The 27,603-nt window shown below is 33.2% G+C and overlaps 3 protein-coding genes and 1 non-coding gene across 5 annotated transcripts; 2 read left to right on the top strand and 2 right to left on the bottom strand.

Annotated features, from left to right (window-relative positions):
- The first annotated feature begins 950 nt into the window (after positions 1-950).
- Positions 951-3,214, top strand: LOC144841161 (ATP synthase peripheral stalk subunit d, mitochondrial-like). The gene is made up of 5 exons (XM_078697383.1): positions 951-1,150; positions 1,665-1,761; positions 1,891-1,962; positions 2,392-2,454; positions 2,758-3,214. Exons 1-5 carry the CDS (start codon positions 1,029-1,031, stop codon positions 2,893-2,895), a joined length of 492 nt encoding a protein of 163 aa, XP_078553509.1. The 5' UTR covers positions 951-1,028; the 3' UTR covers positions 2,896-3,214.
- An 884-nt stretch (positions 3,215-4,098) lies between these two features.
- LOC144841131 (TATA element modulatory factor-like) lies at positions 4,099-16,153 on the bottom strand. Of its 2 annotated transcripts, XM_078697325.1 has the most exons (18): positions 15,893-16,153; positions 14,548-15,642; positions 14,285-14,388; positions 13,967-14,070; positions 13,211-13,328; positions 12,949-13,004; positions 11,780-11,947; positions 11,287-11,372; positions 10,828-10,954; positions 10,285-10,441; positions 9,792-9,939; positions 9,138-9,432; positions 8,483-8,645; positions 8,022-8,144; positions 7,615-7,761; positions 7,256-7,381; positions 6,777-6,887; positions 4,099-5,674 (listed from the first exon to the last, which is right to left on the bottom strand). In XM_078697325.1, the coding sequence occupies exons 1-18, from the start codon at positions 16,065-16,067 to the stop codon at positions 5,648-5,650; spliced, it is 3,330 nt and encodes a 1,109-aa protein (XP_078553451.1). In that variant the 5' UTR covers positions 16,068-16,153; the 3' UTR covers positions 4,099-5,647. The 2 variants fall into 2 exon arrangements, with proteins under 2 accessions (XP_078553451.1, XP_078553452.1); XM_078697326.1 differs by lacking the exons at positions 4,099-5,674; positions 6,777-6,887; positions 7,256-7,381 and adding an exon at positions 7,403-7,454 and having other exon boundaries at positions 7,591-7,761.
- A 291-nt stretch (positions 16,154-16,444) lies between these two features.
- Trnai-uau (transfer RNA isoleucine (anticodon UAU)) lies at positions 16,445-16,555 on the top strand. The gene is made up of 2 exons: positions 16,445-16,482; positions 16,520-16,555. It is a non-coding gene; the product is annotated as a tRNA-Ile (tRNA).
- Positions 16,556-16,690: 135 nt separating this feature from the next.
- Positions 16,691-27,588, bottom strand: LOC144841132 (DNA topoisomerase 3-alpha-like). Its single transcript, XM_078697327.1, has 25 exons — positions 27,161-27,588; positions 26,817-26,950; positions 26,346-26,421; positions 25,890-25,998; positions 25,546-25,597; positions 25,272-25,363; positions 24,633-24,803; positions 24,048-24,148; positions 23,767-23,841; positions 23,240-23,322; positions 22,743-22,840; positions 22,311-22,477; positions 21,746-21,922; positions 21,092-21,170; positions 20,767-20,950; positions 20,503-20,590; positions 20,105-20,359; positions 19,701-19,866; positions 19,467-19,583; positions 19,044-19,316; positions 18,379-18,619; positions 18,129-18,244; positions 18,012-18,089; positions 17,798-17,875; positions 16,691-17,697 (listed from the first exon to the last, which is right to left on the bottom strand). The coding sequence occupies exons 1-25, from the start codon at positions 27,437-27,439 to the stop codon at positions 17,666-17,668; spliced, it is 3,321 nt and encodes a 1,106-aa protein (XP_078553453.1). The 5' UTR covers positions 27,440-27,588; the 3' UTR covers positions 16,691-17,665.
- Between the last annotated feature and the right edge of the window lie 15 nt (positions 27,589-27,603).

Below are 27,603 nucleotides of genomic sequence, written 5' to 3'. Positions count from 1 at the left end.
GGAATACACAAATATTGTATCAAGTAAAAATTGATATTGCGATAATACAATTTGACTAAATTTAAATTAATATTCATACTCATAACATTATGGTTCAATCAATATTCCATTGAAATTCTTTGTTTATATTATTATTATCGATAAAGGTACTTACATTTATGTATATGTAAGACGATAGGTTGTATTAAGCAGTATTATTTAATGCTCATAACATGCAGCGTACTCTCGGTAAATATTATTTATTATATCTTTGAAAATGGAATTGCCAATTTGAAAGTATCATTTAATGTGTGTAAGGAATATTGTTCTGTTGAACAAAAGAAAAGTAAAAATTGTAAAATGCTTGGTAAATATAATAGGTCTACATAGCCTAATAATAAACACACAATTTCAATACTGATTGTTCACATTTTTTTAATTACGCGTTTTCACGTTGGTATTAATACATTATGGAATAGCTTGTTAAAATTATAATACAATCATTCAAATCGCGATTAACTGTAACCATTACTCCATGCTTTAACACACAATAAATACCGATAGTATTGAGGCCACTTAATAGGCCTACCTGGGTCTCGTCGTTTAATTAAATCAAGCAATGATTTTGAAAGTATATTATTATGCGTTATTGATACCATTGATATTATTCCAACGACGATCAATCTGATTAAATTGATTGAAAATTGTGAAGTACTAAAATTGAAGATATTGCATAAAACAGGCCTGGATAAAGATGAGGATAAGGTTTATAATATATAATGGTATACATTCTATAAAGCCTCCTTATATCACTAAGGTAAGATATTATGTTGAATTGAATATTTAAAAAAATAAATAAAATGTATTATTCGATTAATAAAAGTATTAAAAAATCCCATTTTATTTTGTATTTCATAATCCAGTATTTCATTAAAAAAGTGAGCCCCCTGGATGGTATTTTTCTACGAACAGCCGCCATCTTGAATTTCGCCCGGTGTGTAAGAATATTTCTATTTATCCAGGCCTAATTAATTAAGATAAACGTAGTTATGGCGGCGAAAAGAGTAGCCCAGAAAGCTGTGGATTGGGCAGCTTTTGCGGAAAGAGTTCCACCTAATCAAAAAGTACAATTCAATGCTTTAAAAGGAAAATCAGATGCTATAAAGGCGAAGTAAGTTTCGACCAGGTAGCTAGCTGCTAGGCTAGGCCTAGTAAGTAGTTAATAGAGTAGTGCTCCTACACACAAGACCGCACAGGACACACACATGCCTGCTGAACGCATGACTGAGCACTAGGGCCCAGCTCTGTAGCTGGGCCTAGGATATGCGCTGTGGTCTGGTTCCAGCCACACGGACATCATGCCTTTTTAGCATTATTTCTTTCCTGTATTCATTTTAAATAAATTTTAATTAACTCACCTGCAACGCCACCTCAATTTTTAATAAAGTGGTGTATATTTTTATTATCATCAGAATTCACTAGTATTAGACTATTATTAGTACAGTATTATCAATAACATAGTTTTAAATAATCAATGTTTTAACTAGGCCTAAACTAATAACTATTATTTATTCTGTTTTTACCTTTCTTTAATTATTAGTTTGAAAGCTTCCAAAGTACAGTATTTTTTTATGTATTCATTTTTCATACATTTTAATTAGTAGGCCTATTTTATTTTAATGTAGATTTATGATGACACCAGAAAAGCCACCAGCAATTGACTGGGCCTTTTACAAAAACAAAGTTCCTGTTGCAGGACTAGTTGACAAGTTCCAAAAGCAGGTATATATTTATCATCTATCTATATAATTCCTATATATTTTTTTTATCATCAGAATGCACAATCAAACGTAGTTGTCAATTATCAATGTTTTTAACTAATAACTATTCTGTTTTACCTTTAATTATTAGTTTGAAAGCTTCAAGGTACCATATCCAACAGAGTCTGTTACCCCTATGATTGCTGACCAGGAAAAGCAAATGGTAATAACTATGACAATAATTTTATTATATACAGTAATCATCAGCAATAGTACTGCCTACTACTACATGTTTTGTTTTATGCAAATTATTCCAGTCCTAGTAGAGACACTGATACATTTAAAAGCAATTTTGCTCTTATCTACCACTGATATGCCTTACTTTCTATAAAGATCTGTTTACACTATCAAGCTAGTTTGACAAAAAAAATATGCCCAACAAATATGGTAGTTATATGATGTCATCGTGTCCATATATGGGCACATGACATAAAGTTTGATAGTGTAGACAGAGCTTAAGATTTTCAAGAAGGGTAGTTGAAAAATGTTCAAACTTGTGTCGGCAACTGAAGTGCTTGAAGAACATGTATGAATGTGATTATACCGTTTTAATTAATAATTAATTTTAATTTATTTGATTGTTTACCTACAGGACAAACAAGCATCAGATTTCAAAGTTGAGTCTGACAAGCGAGTTGCAAAATATGAACAAGAGGTAAGAAACATCAAGTGTAATGTAATGCTGTTTGGTATTACTAATGTACAATCTTGCTGTATAAACCAAGATATAGCGTAAATCTCTAATAGTAACCCACCAAAAAAAAACAATCAAAGAATAATAACCCATGGTTACAATTAGAAGATTTATGGTACAGAGTCTAAAAAAAACATACCTATTATAGAAGTGATATATAGTGCAAATGAAAGTATTACCATACATCGTGATCTGTGAGTTTACAGCATGCATATTAATATTATTAATAAATATTGTTTCCATTTTGTTTTTTTCTTTATACAGATAGCAAAGCTGAACAACATGATCCCATTTGAAGAGATGACAAAAGAAGAATTTGTAGAATATTTCCCAGAGAGTGTTGATTATATAAAGAAATATCCATACTGGCCACACAAGCCAATCTGGGAGCAGAAGGCATAGGCAAGATATGCATCCATTGTCAGCAAGAGATAGTGCCAATTAAGACTTCTTATTGGTCTGGTAAACTATTTGAAATATGAAGCATCCATGTTGTTAAAGGAACCACTCTTAGCAGTTAAAATAACATTGTAATGGCAATACTGTTTACATCTCTTGTTTCAAATTGTAATTTAGTATTGTAATTCAGGACTGTAATTCAGGACTAGGCTAAGTAATAACGTGTTTGAAGTGTGTCACCAATTAACTATTAATTCAATACAAACCTTTACCTAGAATGTTGAATGAGTAACAGATATGAATAAATGAAAGAGTTATATTATTCATTGTCTTTGTATGGATTTATGTTAATGTAAAGTCTATTATTTAATGTTAGTCCACCATTCAGCGTTTCAATAATTGTATTATACGTATGAAACGCCATATGTGCCAAAATATTTATCTTTTTGCTAATAAAAATTCGGAACACAGTCTAGACTAAGGAGAATAGTACACAATTGCTGCTTAGGAGTATAGGCGATGACACATCACAAATCGGAAAGCAACCTAGAGCTTGAACAGCAATGAAATTATACTATGCGTTTGTTGTTTGTTCATCACACCTGGCAGGTGGCATACCTGTTTATTTTGGACATGTTCTAGTTTTATCTAGGTTTACTGGACATGTGACAGATGACATCATCAAAACAGGAAGCGAATCAAGGTAAACAACTAATGATTCCAATAAGTAACATGTGTATGAAAAAACAAAAATATTAGATATAAAAATGAACTATTTAAATTAACGCCATGGGTATTCTTACGACATGTGTACCCATGCCATGGCAAGGATTTGAAATAAACAACAGGGAGGTACTTACAGGAGATAAAACCACACCCACCATGATTTGGAGCTAAGGTGTACAATAAGTGTACTCGGCCTTCCCAATTTGGAAAAATGAAATATCGGTTGGTTTTATGAAACTATAGAGGGCGCTATAATACTACATCAAACCATAGAGGGCACTTTGAAAACAAAATATTGGCATTTATAATGCGGGAGGAAGTATTTCCTGATGACACGGCTGGTACACCACAATGTTTGGTGTACATTTTACAGACTATGAGTAGGCTATATCACATTACTATGTGCTGCCACAAGACTGTTGGGCCTCTAATTAGCCTATAAATGAAGACTCACTCAACATAAACGATCACATAATGGAGTAGCGTTTTATATTTATTTTGTTCTTTAAAAAAAATTATGAAATAAATAGTTTATAGTTTAAATTACACATAACCTTTCACCTAAATAATTTCAATTCATAATTGTTCATTTAATAATTCAATTATTACATTTTAAAATATATTTAAATTACTGTAATATACTTTGTCCATATTAACCTGTCACATATCTCTTATCTGTTCTATTCTGATGTTTCAAGCACCATGTATAATGGAAAGGCAGCCTTCACCCTAAATCAATCCTGAAGATGTTAACTCAAATTGGCACAACCATTTGAAATTATAAACCATTTGAAATTATAAATCATTTGATATTGTATCTGAAAATAATGTTGAGAACTATGGCGATTATTTGACTGATAATATTTATATATTACATTATATTACATTATCTCATATTTTTAACTAATATACAACAATACAACCCATTATATTTCAATTAAAATAAATTTAATGTTTAAATTTATTCTTTTAAATTTAGTCAAATACAGTAGTTACATTTTTAATTAAATTATAATTCTTTATCATAAGAATACCAATTCATTGTAATGGGATAAAATAAAATAGTAATGTCTAGACTATCAAACTAGTTCGACAAAAAAAGTGTGATGTACCCAAACATAGTAGTGAAATAACATCATCGTGTCCATATATGGGCACATTGCATTTTTTTGGCACAGAAGGTTTGATAGTGTAGACAGAGCTTTATGACAAGTACTCAAATCAATTATAACAGAAATGTTATTGTTAAATTAAGTCCCACCCCAGGACAAATAGCAATTTCTTTCAATTTTGAGCGTTCTCATAGGTCGTGTTTCCGCAGCTAAAACAAAATTATCGGTTCATTTTTTAACCAATAAAGTGCGCATGATCAGTCATTACCAAACAACCAGATGCCCAATCACATTGCAACAATTTGTCCTTCAAAGGTAAAAAATTATCGCATTTAGCCGTTAATTATCTGATTTGAATGAGATAATTATCGGTTAATTTTTCTTGAGTGGAATCGGTTAAACCCTGTTTCCACAGGCAGTTTATCGGTCAATTTGTATCGGTTAATTTTTTGGCTGCGGAAACATGGCCATACAGTATTCTGTTCATTGTGGGGAAACATCAAACCTATAATGATTTTATTTTCTGATGCAAAATTCAAACTATTAAGTAACATATTTAAAATAATTCAAATAATTGAAATAAAATGTATGTAAATATTAAAATGTTTACTTTTCAGTTATTCTTCATGCACCGAAAAAAACAAACAAACTTAAATACTGCAGCAATACTATAGAAAAATAATGTAATAAAAATTACAAGCATTCGATCCAAAAATTAAAAAAATATTAAGATTCGATGGGCAGATGAATATTCTTCAAACATATGCGATTGAATACAAATACAGATACAAAGTGAAATGAATGTTCAAAGGCAAAAGCTAAAAAAAGAGACCACAATAACATGTACACAGTAGAGGGTGGGATGAAGGATACACAAGAAAATTGCACTTGTTGTCAACATAACTCTTTAACGTAAATCACTTGTTTCGAATTAGATCTTCAATCTGTAAAAAAAAATAAATAAAAACATATTAATTTACAGAAATACCTTTTCACTGGTTGAATTAAAAGCACTGTAAAAAAAATGTGTACACTTAAAAGTAGCATTAATCTAAATGGCAACTTGATGTCAATTGCTACCAGATGTCTCTATGTAGACAGTTACCCGCACCAGTACCAGTACATTAGTGTAGGAACCAGTTTCTCTGTTGCTGTAACACATATGGCATTATCTTTGGTACCATAGGCAAATTCTGTAATGCAGTAACACACATTTACTATGTATGCGACACTGTATTACAGAATTTGCCTATAATTGACAAATTATAGATACAGTACTGAGAATCCTTCATGTTCCACCTGTATTATAGTAAGGTTAGGGATTAGGCTTATAGCCTATAATATCCCTTTCACACCAAAAGCAAACTCCGGAGACACTCCGGAGTTGACGCCCCGGTGTTTTGGTGGGAAAGGTAAACTCCAGAGTTTAAAACTGTGGGGTTGAACAGCTGAACATTCTCCGGAGAGCGAACTGCGGGGACACTCCGGTGTTTTGGTGTGAAAGGTACCAACATCAAACTCCGGAGTTTTTAGGTCAAAAGGTCATCCTCACATGATCACTCATTGCTTTAATATTATTTCAAAATACTTTAAATATTTGTAAAAAATATATAGCGGGTCTAGAAAATAATAAGTAGTATCAATAAAACATTATATGACTTCTGAGACTTTTGAAAATAATTATTAAATTAAAAATATTATCAATTAAAATGATTCTAATGATCGTCGCTATGTAAACAAACAAAATAGAGGGCGACATTTGCAATTTTATTTTATAAACCTCAGTGTTGCTAGGTTGGTGTGAAATGGGTATCTCCGGAGTTTCTCGATGTTTTGAATGGTCGTAAACCATGGGGTGTCTCCGGAGTGAAAGGGGTATTATACAGCATCATATATGATACATATGTGAAACTGTATTACAGAATTTGCCTATTATATGATATAGGACAAATTATAGATACAGGACACATTATAGATACAGTACTGAGAATCGGCATGTATAGGCTTCTACAAACAGGATCAATAGTGAAATGTACTAAAACTTACCTGTTGTCTGTACATTGACTTTACATCTTGGAGATCAAGTCTCAATTCTTCAACTTCCTCTGCCTTCTCGCCATACATCTGGAGAACAGCATTGTAACGATGCTCCACATCCTACAAAAAGGTAAAATACATGATCCAAACCTCAACATATCGTTTTCCAAATGCATTGCATACAGTAGCTCTGTCTACATTATCAAACTTTATGTGACAAAAAAATGTGATGTGCCCATATATGGACATGATGATGTCATATCACTACCATATTTAAGAATATCACTACCATATTTGGGAACATCACATTTTTTTTTATCAAACTAGTTTGATAGTGTAGACAGAGCTTATATTAAGAAAGAATTTGGGGCCTTTGAGGCTGCAATTTTATCATTCTGGTATATGTATTTCCTAAACAATAAAGTTTGCCATCATTTTAATTTGGCTATATTTGATCAAATATACTGTTTGTTATGTTTCTAACTTACATTTAATTTCCGTTTAAGCTCTGGAAGTACTTTGACCTCATCTTCAAGTTCTTCTTTCTGATTGGCTAGATTTACGATCTCTTCAGCCATTGACCCTCTTGTTCTTTCTAACTGTACAATCTCTCCCTGAAAACATCATTAAACATATCTCATTTTCATATCATATATGCCAGTTATCACCTTTATAGTATAGCACAACCTAAAGCTCTGTCTACACTATCAAACTTTATGTGACAAAAAAATGTAATGTGCTCATATATGGACATGATGATGTCATATCACTACTATATTTTGTCAAACTAGTTTGATAGTGTATACAGAGCATAAGCAAAAACTACTTGTTCTATTAAAATTCCTACCTGATACTGTGTTATCTCTCCCTCACGCTGTTTTAACTGCGATTGTAAATTCTCCATTACTGATGTTGCTGAGCCTGCAGCAACACTGTCATAAACATTAGAAATACCACCCCCTGTGACTGAAATGGTACGTTCCAAGATTTCACCCTATAAAATTGAACATCTCAACATTTTAAGGATAAAATTGGTGAAGGGAAAAAGATTTTTATGGTAAACCGTCCTTTGTCTTGAGCCTCTGCCTTCATTTGGAGAATTATTTAGTTATCAGACAAATTCTTCTATTTTTAACCTGTATATTTATTATTTTCTGGCAATTTTTAATTGTTATTGTTAAGCACATTGTGACTTTAGCATAAAACCCTTTATAAGCCTAAATTATAATTAAAGAAGATGGGTGTTTTACGTACCTGTGATGGTGAGAACATGTAAGGTGAATGATGATAGTGATTTTTGTCATCTTTGGTTGGTGTACTTGAGCGGGATGTATGACTTTGTGAACTACTGCTATCATCCATTTGTGCCCTCTTTTCCTAAAATGTAAAATATAATACAAATTAAATTTTCTTGCTTTTTAATATCAAAAAAAGAAAATTGGAAAAAATATCAATATTACCAAGGCAATCCAACAGCAGGACACTGAGCTCAGTTCTTGGATGTTATGCCTGGCTGCGAAAAATATCAACAGTACCGTAGTACTGTAATATGTACATATTCTCTGTGGCGCCCGGTGCCTGTTAAGGGGCGTAGAACTGATTGTGTCGCAGCCACAGATAAATCTTTTGATCTCTGGAGCTCAGCACCAGTTAGATTCCCTTAGATTACTAAAGGTTCTAAAATTAACATTTAACTTGGTGAATTTCATGATTACCTTTTCCTTGATGGTATCCTGAGCAATCAGAAGTTTCTTGTGTTCTGTTTCAACCTTCATCTTTTCCACTTCCAGCTTTTTCTCTAACAATGCTTTATCCTTCTCTAACTCTTCCAGTGCTTTGGTATATGTGGCACGCTGTGCATCAATTTGAAGAGCATCTCTGTTGTTGAATAATTGGTAATTATTACATAGAAAATCTGATCTCCAACAAATCTGTTTGGGCTCATGTATATTAGTATGTACTTGTTTTGAACTTGCTGAATAAATATTATTATTATTAAATCCACCAGATACACCACCAGTGAACACCAATACTGATGTTCATAAAGTTGTTGTGTAAATCTTTTTTATCTGAGGTATGGATGCAATGGAATAAATAAGCACAGGTCTCCCTCCAAAAGATCATTTTTGGGACACCGGTTTTAGTAGTAGAAGGCAACACAAGGACGGTTCGAATAATCCTTTGCTTGGATTGATCAATTAGCTTGTGTTGCAGCTTACGTCCTTGCGTTGCGTTCTAGTGGGAACCAAGCTTAATATTAACAAAAGGAAAAGCCTAATAGTTAATCTAATCTATAGATTAGCAGCAGTGTTAACTAATTCATGGACAAGCATACAGTTCATCTTTCCAACCACTTAACTGGTTACTTACCTATTCACTGTATCTTCCAGTGTCTGTAGCTTAGATTTCTCCATTTCCAGTGCAGTCACATACTTTGTCTTTTCCTGTCTAAGCAAAGCTAACTGTGATTCTAGCGATGCCAGTTTAGAGTTAGCATGCAATGATCCCTCAGCTGCTAGTCGTTCCTTCTCGGTGGCTACAGCTAGTTGTGATTGGCATTCCATCAGCCTCTCTGTAAGGCTTTTTTCTACCTGTTCCCATGTGTTTGATTGAGCATTGAAGGTAGCTTGCAGGTTTTCAATTTGTCGGAGCAGAGGCTTAGTTGCTACAAGGAAATAAGCTTCATGTTAACAAATTATATTTATTAATTTACAATTTATTAATATCATTTTAAACACTCTGCAGATGTAGATTAGGACCCCTCCTTTGAAATACTCTTTTCAGGGTAAACCTCTATTAAGGGGACATTTTTCTGTGAAATGGAGCAATAAATGTTTAACACTATGGCCAATCCCTACTCTGGGAAAACTTGGTTGGGTCCTGAAGGTGTCCCCTTAATACAGGTTCAACTGTATTTATACAATTTAATTTTCATTAAGTCTCAAGACAGTCTAATTTATAATTCACAAGAAAACATTCTTTCCACATTTTGTTGCCTTTAAGCTCATTTTTGTTCGATCTTACCTGCCGAGACATTTTGACTGAGTTCTTGATTCCTATCTTCCCCTTCTTGCATGCATTGTTGTAAGTCACTTATTTCTTGTTTTAAACGTTCTTCTTTGCGTGCATACTTCTGTTCAGCTCTTGACAAGCTCATTCTCAAATCATTCACCTAAATAAATCACAAACAAATCAATGAGGATTTTGGAAATTGTTTTTAATGTATATTTTGAGGGTAAAAAAACATAATTAGGCTTAAAGCTCTGTCTACACTATCTAACTAGTTTGACAAAAAAAAGTGTGATGTGCCCAAATATGGTAGTGATATGATGTCATTGTGTACATGGGCACATTTTTATGTCACATAAAGTTTGATAGTGTAGACAGAGCTTAAGAAAAGGCTCAATTACCACACTACCTCATCATAAAAATAAAATTCGAGAAAATGAGAAAATCTGAGAAAGGTACTATATGTTTCAAATTCATTTTAACTTTATTCATGAAATAAAAAACTCACCTGAAGTGCGAGACTTTCCTGGTCCATGCGAGATTCCTGATGGGCTCTTTCTAATGCAAGTCTCATAGACTCTTTAGCATTCATTTCAGCACTCAGCTGACTTTCCTGGACTATGCTTTCTTTTGATGCTATCGCTTTGTTTAATTCTGCAATTTCTCTGTAAAAAAAAAAAAAAATTTTTAATTTATGAGTTCCAAAGTTTTGATACGTACCATAACTTATTATACTTTAATAAATTGATATGTATTGTTATTATGCTACTACACATTATTGCTTAATTTAACATTTCAGTTTATTTTGCTTAATTTAACATTTCAGTTATTTTCTATTTTTCAAATTTTCTTATTATTTTTAGTCTTATGTAATTAATTTTATTTTTTTCTTTTACTTTTCTGTTCTTGTTGTTTTTTGTATATTGTACCTGTTCTGAGGGTCCCAAATGATCCGCAAATGCTGGTTGGATCACCCTCATTAAATATGGTTAAAAAAAAAAAAAAAAAACACATAATATAGCAAGTTCTAGTTCTGTCTGTCATAACCTACTTGTATGAGCCATCAAGAGCAGCCTGTGTACTTCGAATCTTCTCCCGTGATTCCTCGACCTCTAACCTCAAAGAGGTGAGTTCTTTCTCTTGTCTTTCAACGGCAGAATTCAGCACTTTGATGCCCTCTAAATGACAAAATTACAAAAAGTATGTAAAGGGAAATGTATATACTGAATTAATAATTGAAAATTATTATATTTAATTAAATACATTGATATAGATAATATACAGATATGCATTGTTATTATGTTACTTATGTTATCTTATTGTTTTCACAGGACTCAAGGTCTGTTTTTTTGTGCAATTGTGTTTGTTTTTTTTGTAATGATTGTTTTATTGAAGATTTTTTTTTCTATATTTATGTACAGTATTTTTATTTAGACCTTGATTGCTTAATAAAGAAACTGAAACACACTACACATAATATAGTAATGTTTCTATAAATAGAAAAAAATACCTTTGTTTTTCTTTTCAACTTCTTCTTTTGCATCTAAAACCTCTTCAAGATGTTTCACCCTTTCCTGGGAATCCTTTAATTGTTCACTAAAAAATGAGATAAACAAGTAGAAAATATTATAATTGGTTTCAATTTGAATTTGTTGGCTTCTCCCTATGTCAAAATTATGGAACAACATATGCAGCCACTGTGTATCTCTCTGCAAACTCCTACATTTAGGTGACCAACTTCTAGTCTGACTTAAAAAATGTGAAAGTTCATACAGCTCTATCTACACTACCGAACTAGTTTGACAAACAAAGTGTGATGTGCCCAAATATGGTAATGATATGATATCATCGTGTCCATATATGGGCACATCACATTTTTTAGACAGAGCTTAATAGTTATTGTATTTAAAACTTGTTTTTTCTAGAACACAATGGCAATAAAGTTGCTTTAGTTATTGGTGTTTTTATCTTATATTTTTCAAACTAAAAAAGAAGTTGCTCACTTTAGATTTTTAAGGACTCCCTCCGTCTCCTTTTCTTTGCTTCTTAATCGCTTGATCACTTTAGAATTCTGTAACTGTTGCTTTGATAGCTTCTCACCTTCAGACAGCAGCTCCTGAATCTGTGTATCTTTTTCTTTTATCATCTCAGCCAGCTTTGTATCACCTTCCCTGAAACGATACAATATCAAATAAGAAAAACATCAATGACCATATAAAGGGGGAAAAAATGCTTATGTGTGTGCAGTAACACGACCAAATATAGGCAAAATTTGACTATATATAAATAGACACAATATCAAATAAGTAAAACAACATCAATGACCATATAGGTCATATAGGCAACAAAATGACCATATAGGCCATATAGGCAACAAAATGAATGCAGTAACATGACCAAATATAGGCAAAATGTAAGAAAAACAATGACATCAATAACCTAGTCATATATAGGCAGAATATATGGCCATATATAGGCAAACCATGGTCATATGTGTAGTACCATGACCAAATATAGTCAAAACATATTTTATACATAATAAAATGTTTTTACCAAGTATAAAAATAGCTTTGTGAAATGCATTAAGATGTACAGATCATTCATATATGAAGAATACCTTAGTAAATGTACATTAATCAATGTCATAACATAGAGCAAAGAAACAAAGTTTATTCAGAACAAATATAAACAAAGGCACTCCCAAGTGTAAACAAAACAACTGTTGTTATACATTATATGTGTAGACAACCGAATATTAATAATTTTGTAATGAAGGACATTGAATTTAAGTCTTAAGGAGATACATGAACTGTCTTTCTAGGTTGACACACTAACCCTCTCACCAACACACCTTGCACTTTAACCTAATAATGTATATTAAATAATTATGACTTGCACAACAGGTGCAATAATCCATTACAGTATATATCGGCAACAGTTATTCATATTGTTATCAAATATGGCCAAAACATAATTCGTAATATTACAAGAATGTATTATGTAATTGTGAATGTTTTGTTTGTTTTACCATATTTCTGTCGAAAATGATTTTTCCATCTACACATTTTTACATATGGAACAAATAAAGATTTGATTTGAATATCATTTTTTTTCTTCATGAAAACAGTTTGTATGAGAGTATCGTTGCAATAGACGGAATAAATATTAGTACCTTTCTTTCAACAAATTCTGTGTTGATGTTAATTGCCTCTTGAGGTTATCTCGTTCCTATATAAATAAAAAATGTGAATGTTATTTGATCAACACAATGCATTGAATTTGTTTAGTGTGTCTTGTTGAACAGGTGACAGACATATGGTATTATCTAGTAGCAGCTATAATACTTTTGTACTTTGTGACAATTCTATGTTATCCAAAGGGTGTTAAAAATGATCAGGAATATTATATTAAAACCCCTTCTAGAGTGTACCCACCTTCTGTGAAGACTGTAACTTGGTTTCCATGGACGCCAATCTATCTGTGAACTCTTTTGTTAAATTATTAACATCTTTTTGTTCGGTTTCACGTAGTTCTTCTGCTTGCTTCAGTTGACTAAAAGTAGAAATAAATGTTAAACCCTGTCAGTATCAGTGGCTTTGTGGGCGAGACAAATGGTATACAGTAATCCGATACAATTTAGCTAGTTGTAGGCAAAGCTCTGTCTACACTATCAAAAAAAAGTGTGATGTGCCCAAATATGGTAGTGATTTTCCCAAATATTGTAGTGATATGACATCATTATGTCCATATATAGGCACATCATTATGTCCCTATATGGGCATATCATTTTTCTCACATAAAGTTTGATAGTGTAAACAGGCTTTAGAAAAAAAATTGCAGGCAATGTTCTGCACACACCCTAGGAGTATCCTAAGGCCCAATATACTGGAGCTCTTGTATTCACACTCTAGGGCCATGCTTCCGCAGTCCAAACAAAATTATGCCCAATCACATCGCAACAATTTGTCCTTCAGTTCAAAGGTTAAAAATGATTGGATTTATCCAATAATTATTTGATTTTAATTATCGGTTAACTTTTCTCGAGTGGAATTGCTTAAACTGTTTCCATAGGCAGTTTATCGGTTAATTTGTTATTGCAGAAACACGACATAAGATAGAAGTATCCCAACACTGGACTCCTTGTATAATTATCCTCAGTGTAAATTTCCAGGACTTTTATGAATACTAACCTGCGAAGGATGTTGTTAGTTTCTTGTAAATCAACTGTCTGGCTGCTTAGTGTCAAGATTTGTCGTTCTCTGGCTTGTAATATTTCTGCATGTTCTGCTAGCTTCTAGACAAATCATGCACAAGAAATTGTTAAGTAATGATTTTTTTAACTGTAGGCCCTACTGTATATAGTAGTCACTGTTGCAAAAATTTGTACACTTGAGCATGTTCAGTGAATATGTGCGCTATATACATTTTTATTCTTTTTACGCTAAATAAAAAAATTATAGACATTTTAATACTGTAATAGGAAAAAGTACATAAAGATCAGCTCTAACCTTTAACAATTTTTCTGGCTCCAAAGGATCATGGTTGGTTTCATTTGAACATGTCTCCACTTTTGTATCTTCTGTCTTTGTCTGGTCTTCTAGTCTGGAGGTATCTGTAAATAATATTAATTTATTTTGTATATATTCTGTAGTGTAAATACCATTTAAACTATCTTGGCTTTCCATGATAACTATATACAGTATACACTTCAAATTCAATATAAAATGAGGCTTAAAATTATTTTATTTTTTAATTATTTATTTTAATTTACCCGTTTCATTTGTTTCTGTTGTATTCTTGTGTTTGCTCTCTTTTTCAGCAATTTTCAACAAACCCTCTTGTAATTCGATCTTCATTTTAGGGAGTGAATCTTCCCTGCCCTTTTCCCCATCTCCGTTCTCATCACTGCCAAGTGGAGTTGGTGTGTGTCGCCCTCCATGGTCACTATGGCTTGGAGAAGATTTCTCTGACTCTGTGTCTGCTGAATATGATGGTGAGAACCTTTGTGAGAGTGTCACAGGATTTTTGTGCAAGACTGTATCTATTGGCAGACATTCATGCATCTCGCTTAGTTTTCCCTCAGATATCACGCTAAAGTCACTGTCTGGACTTCTCTTTCCGTTTGATGAACACGACATATTTTTTGGAGAGGATACAGTGGACGACTGTGGCATATCGTACACAGACGACAACTCGCTTCCGTTCCAGTCACTGATTACTACAAAATCGCTATCGCTCTTCAATGACAAATGGTCATCACTAGGATCCGATTGGTCAGATTTGCCATCAGATGGTGATTCACTTGACCTTCTGTGCAATTTTTTTACGTCATCTTTTGATTTGTCCTTGATATTTTTTCGAAGGAGTGCCTTTGGTTTCGAAAGATTAACATTATCAGAGCTTGACTGAGAATGGTCGTCGGAGTCGGAACATTTTAAATCAGCATTCGCGACTTTCGTTGGTGACCTTTGCTCTGAATCAGGGAATTTCTTATTATCATTCAACTTTGACCTATCAGTTGTTTCTATAAAATTGTCCTCTGCCTCTTTCCTAGATTCGTCTTCTACATTTTTCTCTATGTGCTTCTTTCTTTCTTCACTAACATTCTCTTCTTTATTTTGTTTTTTCTTTTCTTCACTCTTTGATTTGACCAATGTTTTTGCTTGTTTTGTTTTTGGTCCTGAGGTTGACCTGCGTAAAGGTGATCGCGTTTTTGTTTGTTTTACTTCTGGTGAAGAAGAACCACCGGAGTCAAAGAATTCATCAAAAAAGCTATCAGAGCCCGCACTTGATCTACCGGATCTGATTGATGTCGAAGAAGATGATTTATTTGGCAGCTTGTCAGTTGAAGTGGTACCTCTTGAATCTGAAAAAAAATATATGTTTTCTTGATTATAATAGTATTTAAATAAATGTACATAGGCCTAGGCCTAAATAAATTAATTAAAACTGCAGACAGTATTTGTAATCTAATAATAAATTATATTATTGTGATTGATTCTAGTGACACAGTGTGCTATCTAATTCGAGTTTGAGAGGTATTAACTATAACTACTGTAGTAATGAGGCCTAAGCTATTACATGACAGAAAAGTATCACTATTAGAGTAGGCTTACCCTTTTTATTCCCAGATTCATTTGTCACTTTTGCTGATGTTGGTTTGGCCTGGCGTTCATTTGGTTTGTCCTCTTCATTTTCGTCGCGAATGTCAAGCGCTCGATCAATAGATTTCTGAGCGTTGGAAAGCGCCGATTTCGCAAAACTAGAAAACCCAGAATCAAACCAACTCATATTTACAATAAATTTGATTTTAATTATAAGATTTTATCAAAATACACCTCGGACACGTAACAACCTTCATCATTCGTCGAGTCGGAGGTCGACGTTTTGTGTATAAAAAATTCTATAACCTTTCATCCGTGACCGAATTTACATCCTCGTCCGTTTTGTGTCATAAATTTCACAATATTTTCTCTAGGCCTAGGCTAGCCTATTGTAGTTTAATAAATAGCTTAAAACATATAGACTATAAATGTTTTAAATTCAAATATTCTAAAAGAATACAAAATGCATTAAATATAAAATATTAAATTCCCAAGGCCATTTCTTTTGTATCCAATTTTCGTTTTATAGTACAATCATCTTATAGCCGACAGGATCCTTCAGCTTCCCCAGTGGCTCAGTCGGTTAGCGCGCCGTACTTATAAACAGTACATGGCTTCGCCTTTACTACTGCTTAGGAAATGCGGAGGTCGAGAGTTCGATCCTCTCCTGGGGAACTATTTTTTACTCACTGTGAAAAATATTATTTTTTATAATATCTTTTTTACATATCAGAAAGATGTATTGTATGTTTTTAATCAGATATATAGTATATATTTTTCATTTAATTATTTCAATTCTAGGCCAAGCCATTTTCTTCAATTTTAAGTTCCTCTTTCGAACTACATAACAATTAAACAGCGGAGTCATTACTAATTTTGTATACAAAATATTAATTGAATCATATAATGTGACATATTCATTTATAATAATAATATTAACAATAATGAGTATAAAACCATTTTATATACATTCGGTGTTTATCAAATATGTTTGTACACTACACGTATGTGAATACCAAAACATTGTCATATTAATTGTTTGTTATTTTTTAAAATTGCATTAAAACTGATTACTAATGGTTTGTAGAATCAGGCATAAGATGAACAATTAATTGAATATTTTAAACTTTTCTATATCTGATAAAAAGGCATCTAATATTCATTAGCTAGTATTTAGTCGTATTCACAAGGATAGTCAGTGTGTTCTTTCACTTCTAAAAGGTGGCAATCCCGTTATCAGACAAATGTATACATACAGTGCTTTACATAAACTAGTCTTTCAGAGTGGAGTATAATAGAGCAGAATTTAATATCCTCGTCCAACCACCATAGAGGTGACAATTCATAGTACAGACTTATAAAACAACAGGCTCTATAATATAATATATATATATATAATAATATATAATGCAACATTTATATAGCGCTATTTCATGAAGATCAGAGCGCTGTGGACTTGGATGTTGCACCTTTTCAACAACATTTCTCCCCTAAGGGTCACATCGTGTCATCGGCAGCCAATTACGGCACCATTTCGTCTGTCCACGACAGTGTGTGTGAACTAGTACATCGGGGTAACCCCCTACTCGTCTCGAAAGATGTACTAGGTTCTTTAAAGTATTTTGTAAAAACTTGGACTTGAACCAACAACCATGTGATTGGTAGGTATAAACTGTTCAATAATAGTTATAGTAATTGCTTTGTTGCCTTTTCATTATTAGCATACTCCATTAATATTTTATATTAAGCTCACATACTTAAAAGCACGGGTCATTCAATGAATTGTTATTTCTGAGGGCAAGAACGTCTTGTATGTCCTGCAAAATAAAGAAAAGTAAAAACATTTCAATAGTTACTAGTAAAGATTGTCATATTGCCAATTGTCTAAGAATAACTAACTAATAGGTGTGATTATACCTTGTACACCACAAACACCACATGTTGGCTTCTTCCTTTTGGAATTGTCTTCACTCCCACTATTACTACTGCCACGCCCTAAAAAAAAAAAAAGCCAAAATAATTTCTAAAAACAAAAATCATGGCAACAATTGTAAATACATATATGTAAACTGACATTAATATATGTTTATATAGATATGTATTTAGACTAAAAATATGATACTGTACTTACTTCTTGAAGTAACACCTCTGTATGACCCTCTTCCTCCTCTTGATGCCGACCCCCTTCCTCGTGATGCTGAACCTCTACCTCTACCCCTCCCTCCTCCTCCTCCTCCTCCTCCTCCACCACCATTATTGCCAATACCATCAACCCATTCAAAAAAGCCACATTGACTTTCCCTAGGTTTTGAACAAGTATAGAATTGCCGGCCCTGGTTGTCTCCTTCCTTCTGCACTGTTCTCCTGCCAAAGTTTATAAATATTCATAATGGCTAATGCATATTCATAATGGCGAATGCATATTCATATTGGCTAATGTATATTCATGATTTATATAATCAACAATAGTCAACAAGATAATAGAAATAAAAACTTACGTAACAGCAGTTGCATTACACTTGCAGACAACTTCTCCCCAGACGTTGGAACTAGAATTCTCATCACGCATCTCATTACTGGAACGATTGGCGCCACCACTAAAACTACTGCCAAATCCTGAATCGAAGTTCTGTGTGCTAGAATTCCAATTGCTTCCTGATGAGGTTGAGGGCGGTTTATTAGCATCCGCCCACAAGAAGAAGTTACACGTTCCTGATTGACACTTGTAAAATTGTTTACCTTAAAAAAAAAAAGAGTTCTGCATATTATATTAATATTCAAATATGTAAACTTGCTGGATAGATGGATCCAAGATAAATTTGGATAATTAAAATGCAATATCTCAGTAAAAGCAAGGCAATCTATCAACGGGATGCTAAGCTCTGGAGATCAAAGGGTTTATCTGTTGCTGAGAACAGTTTCACGCCTCTTAACAGAAACTGCGCGCCATGGAGAAGCCAGACATAAGATTAAAGGACTGTTACGGACTGATACTGGGATCTATATCTCTCTACCCCACACCTCTCTCCCCTCATGACTCTTTCTACTCACTCCTGTATTTACTCATGACTCTCTCTACTCACTCATCTATCCCTACATACTACCTACTCTACCCTTTACTCCACTCTCTATTCACTCCCTCTCCACCTGCTTATTTATATACCTGTATTTGGACCTTCTTTCCTAACAGTTAGTATCACTGCATTGTTTCCACAGTTACAGACAACTTCATTTCCACCGTCACTGTTCTGATTGGGCAGCGATGACAGAGGTTGCCTTGCCATTGATGAAAATGATGATTGATTTTGAAATGATGAGGATGAAAACGAGGACGACGAGCCACATCCTGATGACGATGAGCCACATCCTGATGATGATGAACCATATCCTGATGATGATGATGAGTTGGACATAAATGATGACATATTTCTTTGACCTTTGAAAAAAAAATGTTTTTCATTTCTGTGACTTCACTTGTCTGTATACTACTTTACAGACAATTTTATAGAGTTGATTAAAAACAATTCTATATATTAAATAGAGTTTGGAATAGGCATTTTTTCAGGTCATTCAGTATATAACTCACCCCTGTTGCTACCAGACCCCCTAGATGAGGTACCATTGTTGTTCCTTGAGTTGTTGTTACCACCGCGCCCTTTCCGTTCGCCTCCCTGTGTGGGTAAACGTGTTGTTGTAGATACACCTATCAATTAAAATTAAAGTGTCTTTATTATTATACGAAAATACCAATGAATTTTGCCTACAAAGGCTTAATAATGATTGAATAATTCTCTCTAGAATAAAGTAGGTGAGTGATTACCTGTTCGTACTGGTGGCTGTTTGAGGTACGCCATGTTGAGGTCTAGGGCTTCAACAAGATCTTTGTCACAGCCTCCAAGACAACTCACATACTCTGTCGGTATGTAGGGTGGCATAGATCCCCGTTTGAATGTGAACTTTATTAACTTCACTGGATCGCCACTACACTGAAGGAAAAATAATAATGGAAATATGCGTGGAAAGTTCTGTCTACACTATCTAACTAGTTCGACCAAAAAAGTGTTATGTGCCCAAATATGGTAGTTAATGGGGTTAAATAAGAAGATTGCTTTATACTTACTTCTGGTTAAAATTTAAAATGTAGGCCTACCTTTTTTAACTTGCTGAATAATAATAACTATTATTATACAATTTTTAAAAAATGTTGAAATGTTAAAGACCTACATTGTTACAGGTTTGATCCATAAGCTCAACAGTCAAGACGTTGTTTGGCAAGAAAAGTGCTGCCTTACAGTCTGGGAAACCCATACATGACATCATGTACCCGCCATCTTTCTTAGTCTTAAGGACCATGTGCTCTCCACATTGAGGGCATTTTCGAACCGGTAGCACGGCATCTTGTTGAGTATTGACCTGGTTTGTGGCTTCATGGGGGTCTTGTTGAAAGTAATGTCCAAGTGCTTGGTCTAAACTGATAGCCTACGAAAAATGTATAACAACAAGGACAAATATATGGAGAAATCACTATATTGGTGAATAACAAATAAATTAACACAAATACAGGAAAAATTAAATTTAAATTGAAATATTAATGGAGACAATTCTAAAAGGACAACATTTACCTTTTCAGCAGCTTCGATATAAACCTGTTTGTACTTGGCCACCTGTTCTCTGAGCACGACTTCTGCATCTTTCTCACCAACGCATATCCTAAGAAATATGTTCCCAAACTTTTTATAAGAGATGTATTGTAAAAATACTGAATATCAATTGATTAGGCCATTTACGAAAGTTATTCACTTCCTAAACAATATTACAAACACTGTAAATAAAGCATGCTTGCTATATGCCTAATTTAAAACTATGGTATCATACCATAGTCATACCTTTTCAAATCAGCTTCTAATTCTGCCCTTAGGTCTGGCTTGGACAACTCGTACCCCATGTTATCGTAGCCATCTACAAGGCCCATTCCTAGCTCCCCCGGGACCAGTTTACCATCTGGCCTAGTCCCCACATACATCCTTGATTTAATGGTCTCAATATGCTCTGCGTGCGTTGCATCGGTGCCTGAGGAATAAAAATGATTGTTACACATATATCTAGGATTATTACTGTATGCTTTTTTTCTTTATATTGTAATGTATACACTTTGTAAGCAATAAATAGCAAATAAATTGATCCAATTTATAAAAAATTAACAATATTTACCAATGCCATGTTTATCCATAAGAGTGATAAGATCAGCTTCAGTAAGCAATGGAGGTGGACATGTCTCCCCATCTATCATCTAAAAAAATAACAAATAATTAAAATAAAAGAGTGCAAAACTTGGTTTTATATTTTATATTTATTTTCTTAAATTTTACAGTATGTCTTCAGGCACATGTGGCCAAGGATTACCAATAGTAAATTAATTAATGTCCTACCAGATAGGTTGTAATCCCTCTGATACAGGAGATATCTTGTGAACCAGTTCACCGGGGCAACCCCTATTCGTTTCAAATGATTAACTGGGTTTTTTAAAGTGCACATGGGTTATAACTGTGTACAATGGACATACGGTTTATAGTCCTTATCCGAGAAGAATATATTATGGCTAAGCCACTTTCAGTATAAACAACACTTATATAAATAATCCTGTAAGTGGTATATATTGAAAATCTGCACCACGCCTAAAATAAGAGAGTTGTGGGTTCAAATCTAAATGTTTCAATTTTTACCAAATAAAGATTTACAGACAAGACCGTTTTAAATCATCTTTTTAATTGAAATCTGTCTACATTTTATGAACATTTGTTTCTTTAGATCAGTAATTCAATTTACTATTTTTAATGAAAACAATAAATATTTCTATTGCCATACCTCTAAGACAGTTGGGTTGAATGTATCACCAACGTTATAGACAGGAATAACTTTCGCAAACCATTTATCATATGGGTAGACGTCCAGATAGTTACGGGCAACGATCATTAATCCCTGCGCTGTGAAGTTCTCCTTTGCCAACTCAATTTCTACAGTGGTTTCTTTACCTTGTGCGTCCTTTATAAAAAGTATAAGTAAGAATATTTTTTTATCTGAAACTTTACTCATACAATATAGTATATAATAAAATTAAGGAGCATCCAAGAGTACAACGTCTTGTACTTGTGTTAAAACTACACATGTTAAAACTACACATGACTAGAAAATTCGGGAATATATAACATAAGTTTTCACTAGCCCAAGATGATGTAAAGTTTGGACAAGCAAAATGGCATGTGGGCTAGTACAGTCTCATACAGCAACAGTTTTCTTCTACATTTAATATATTCGTCTCAATACAAAAAGAACCACACTGGCAGGTTATATATATTTGTGTATAGACACAAATATATATCCATTTCTGGAGGCTTTTTTTGAATAAATTGAAATCAAATTGAAATATTACCTGTGAGCAGCAAGCTAAGAAATGCCTACAAACAAGCTCATAAACGCGGTGGTCATCTCCTTGTAGCGTTCCTGTGTATTTGGTTGGATGGATTGGGGGATGGGCATTGTCAGTATCTTTACCTCTCCTTGGCGTCGGTCCCCTCCGTAGCAGTTCAGCTGCAAAACCTGTTGAACAAGTATCGTATCATTTATTTCGCCAATTTTAAAATACTGTACAATGTAAGGCATAAAAAAGTACAAAGTAAATCAATTAGGCAGGATCACCTAAAAGTTAAAAAATAAAAATAACCGTCGAGAGGCTCTCCACATAGAAATACATTAAAATGAACACACATGTACGGTTTATATATGAGGTATATATAAATTGAAATATCAAAAGTGAATAAAATGAATTGTAATGCAAGACAATCAAATACAATAAACGACTTACCACCCCATTGTCTATCCTGGGTCTGTTCCTGAATAAGTGGAACTAAGTCCAATTCCTTGGGGAAAATGTTTGTTTCTGTACGTGGATAACTGATGAACCTAGAAATAATGACAATTAAGTGAATACTTGGTTTTTTCCATGGTGTGGAGGGTGTTGGACAGTTGGTACTAAAAACAAAACCCAACTACAAGGGTGTCGGTTCAGGAGAACCGACGACGGCCATCCAGCAAAACTCCACCAGCCCCGAGAAGATAGGCACCACTGGCAGATATGGCTTATGCCAGTGTATCATATCATGATGAGTACAACTACTAATTCCCTTATGAAAGGACTTGTTGTACTGTATTTCATCTGCTACGCCCCTACGATCCTCTAGGTCATTGGACAACTAGAACTAGAATAATTTGATTGAGAATGAAGATTTAGACAAAATATCCAGTATACTTATATTTTGAGATACATATACTGCACTATGAGATACTATGAGATACGCTTACCCTTTTGTGTACAGTTTTTCAGCTATTTTCATCGTCTCCTTTGGACTAATCTTCAGTTTTCTTGAGGCAAGTTTTTCTAACTCCTAAGACATGTAAAATACAAATTAGAAGTTACAAAACTTGGCATTGAGGACCAAGTTGGTTAAACTAATGTCTGTAATTATTTAGTTTTATATAATAATTAATGAAACTTTAACAACATATTTAACAACAGGTCCTAGTAAATTTGAAAAGAGTTTAAATTTATAAATTCATGGTTAACATTTTATCTTGTTTTTATTATAATTGTTTAGACAGTATTTCTGTAGCTTTTGGACATCAAGTTTTCCAAGCTCTATTGAGATTATTTTTTGATAGTCCCTTTCATTTTATCCATTATTTTGTTTTATCCTATGTAAAGGTTTTAACATGATGAATGAATAAACTTGAAACAAATGGAACTGAGTGGCCACTCTTTGACAATTAGCTCTTTTATCTATTAGTTCTACCATGATGACAGAAATAATCCAATAACAAAGAAAACCTACAACTGTGTTCATTGGTGTAGGTCTCCACTTGCTTTTATCTCGACTTCTGACATCAATGACCTTTGCCAAAGGATTCTGCAAAAGAGATAAATTTAATTTGTGAAATGTAAATATTGACTGCTTCTCATAGGTGGCTCCGGTCGGCTGGGACAATTTCTCCTAAATTTTAATCCTTACAATGCAAAAGATAGGACATTATGCTCTGTCTACAGTATCAAACTGTATGTGATAAAAGAATGTGATGTTTAAGTTGACATGTTTGAAATTATGTACCGACTAACCTCAACACAGACTTCAAATAAAACTTGACATGCCAAACGATCAAATAACCTGTGTCGCTTCCAATTGAATTCAACTTTATCTTCGTCTCTCTGATGCATAACTAGATATGAATATTAATTACAGAATAAAATAAACAAAGAAAAATATGCTTTATAATACAATAGTACCAGGAGTTAAAAAAAGGCTCCTTTGGTGGTCACAATTTAAAAGATGTATTGTTCCTCAAAAGATTAATAAAATCAGACTTTAAATAGGCCATTAATAAAGTTATTCACTTCTGTAAAAAAAAACAAAAAGAATAATTATTTCACTTATAAAAAGACAAAACGGTTAATTTTTATTTTAAATTTAGGTATTTAGGTATATTTTTCCGTCAATAAAATTTTTTTCAGGAAAAATTTTTTTTTTCGATCCAGTTTTGGATCAAGTGGATAACTATTATGTGTCATTAAAATGGCACATTCAACAACAACACATTTTTAGGGGGACAATATATCTTGAGGCTCCTATGGTGGGGTGACAATTAAGCTGCATGGTATGACCTAAAAATAAACTGTTAATTAGGAAAGTGAACACTACTGTACCTCTAATCTTGTAAAACACCTCAGGCTGAAATGCCTCAACTTGTTTATAACGCTCAACAACAAAACCTAAGGTGGGAAACTGACAACTACCAAAACTGATGAGTTGATTCTCCAAGATTGCAGGAAAAACCTGTCTCAGACGCAACGTCTGAAACCGTGTAAATGCAGCTCCTGCAAGAAAATAAGTTATATTACAAAGTCTGATTTGCATACAAGTGTTTAAAATGACAATGTCTTTCAATACAAAGTCTGATTTGCATACAAGTGTTTAAAATGACAATGGCTTTCAATACAAAGTCTGATTTGCATACAAGTGTTTAAAATGACAATGGCTATCAATACAAAGTCTGATTTGCATACAAGTGTTATATTAAAATTACACTGGCTATCAATACAAAGTCTGATTTGCATACATGTGTGCTATTAAAATTACACTGGCTATAAGAATACAAATGATCCTATATTAAAATTACACTGGTTATAAGAATAAAGTCTCATTTACATATTTGTGTTACCACATTATAAGAATACAAGTCTCTTTCACTATTGGCTATAGGGATACAATGTTTCATTTGCATACAAGTGTTCACATTAGTTTTGCAGATTTATTAACCTGAGCAGAGAAGGCAGTAAGCTCACCGATTCTAAGGTCCAATTGTTGTCTGATGTCAACAGCGGCTGATACAAGGTGGTTTGGTTCCACCAAATTTTGACAAGTTCTAGCAATTGACCTAATTTATAAAAAAAAATGTCATAACATGTTGTGTTCCTGACTCTTTACAGAGATGTTATTTCTATCGCACTATATTAAAGCTCAATGTATACACATATCTGATTAGTAGCTCTATTCTGACATAAAATTACTGCACTGCAATTCATTAATCACAGTTAACAATAAAAAACAATACTTTACTGTGGAGTTATTTCAGAAAATCTTGCCCTGTAAACTTGTAAATTTCTTTTCGCTGTTATAAACAAATTAAACAAAAACACATTTAAGTAATGAATAGCAATGAAATTTTGCTGGTTAGGGTGAACTTACTGCTCATGCATCTAGTCTAAAGGAGTCTGTCTACACTATCAAACTAGTTTGACAAAAATATGGTGCCTAAATATGGTAGTGATATGCTCAAATATGGTAGTGATATGACATCATCATGTCCATATATGGGCACATCACATTTTTGTCACATAAAGTTTGATAGTGTAGACAGAGATTAAGAAGCTTCTAGATAACCACAACACTGAATGTCTTACCTGCTATACAAGTGTCAATGATTTCAAAGCCAATATTTTCTCCTTCTCTGTCACCATCTGTCCATATGATAAGAATGTCACTTTGTTTAGCTTCTCTTTCTAAAGTCCTCTGAAAATTAAATAAAAACAAAATGATATACCACATTTTTTTATTTCATACTCATCCAACAGCGAGCACAAACTCGCCTGTTACAGGATGAGATAAACTACTTTATAGTTTATCGTGCTTATAACCTAAGTCTTATTTGAGGCTTAGGGAGTAAAGTTGAAAGAGTCGTGAGTTACAACCCTGGTACTAGGTCAGGATGTATTGAACCCTGGCACTAGGTCAGGATGTATTGAACCCTGGACCTTGGGATTAGAAGCTCCACTACATTTACAATATAATACAGTTTCGAATATATATCTTGGGACATATTTTGGATTTTTTTTTTTTTAAATTAATATTTTACTCACCTTAATATCTTTGAAATTATCTGGACAGACTTTATTAACCTCAGCATCAAACAACACAACAGGATTCCAAGAATTCCTCAAAAAGATTAAATTTTAAAATGAGAATTTCAAATGTCATGTTTCTGTCGTGGAAGGGAGAAAAGTCTTTACTGATGAAGATAATGACATTTCTAGCAGCTATATGTAGAAACAGTTATTGACCTAAAATATGTTAAGGAACTTTAATATAGAGTTTTGAATAGTGAAAATGATTTGTTAGGTGTACTATTAACTATCTTACGATCTTCAAGTCTTTTCTAAATGGGAGAAAATCCGATTTAGTGTGATATTCTGTTTTGTATTGTTTGTTGTATATACAGTATATGGAATTTTTATTCTGAAATTAAATGATCAATCAATCAATCAATATTAATTACCTGTAGAATTAAATAGAATAATCCAGAAATCTATAAATCAAATAACATAACTTACCAATTTTTATATATAGCTTTAAAAGCATAATTTAGCAGATGGCCAGACACAGAGGTCATCTTCATTAAACATTGTTGGTTTAAGATATTGTATTCAAATTCATAGATCTTGTTGTACTTGGAAAATCCTTCACGCTACAGGAAAAAATATGTATGTAAATATATGTTATATAAATCAATAGTTAAAATCAAAATAAAAGTGTATAGTAGCATGGTATACTATGTATCCGTTAAATTCAATAACGGCCATGTGCATGTGTCTTCAGAATCAATGTACAGTAGCGTGATAGTGATGTATCTTGTTGAATTAATGGAATTGATTGTAAAATAATTGAAATAACTAACCCTCCGAAATCTACCACCAGACATAATTTCTGATATACACTTTGCAGCATCATTTTTTTCTGCCACATTCAAAACCCTAGGCATTTTTGAGTCTCGTCGATCTGTTAGTTCGCGGACGCCTAGGCCCACACAATTTGTTGTGCAGCCTGAAGGTGAGTAGGGGAGAAAGACGTCTCCTTTCTGCTGTCTTGAAAATTCTGATGAGAATCCCAACAGCCTAGAAAATACCCGTCTTGAAAAACATTGAAAATGCATACATAAACGACCACAATATACCATAAATACAAAAGTAGAAAACAAACAATTGATCCAAGAGGTAAAAGACGTAATCCAACTTATCAAAATGGACAGAAATCAGTGGAAAATTTTGTAAACACAAAATCAACATTTCAAAGTTAAAATTTGGTTCGCGGGTTGCTAGACTTAATGATCCAGATTTCACT

Source organism: Antedon bifida, chromosome 4 (genome assembly GCF_963402885.1).
Source record: "Antedon bifida chromosome 4, ecAntBifi1.1, whole genome shotgun sequence".
Classification (NCBI taxonomy): Eukaryota; Metazoa; Echinodermata; class Crinoidea; order Comatulida; family Antedonidae; genus Antedon; species Antedon bifida.
Note: the sequence above shows the minus strand (reverse complement) of the source record. Positions and strands in the feature narration are given on the sequence as shown.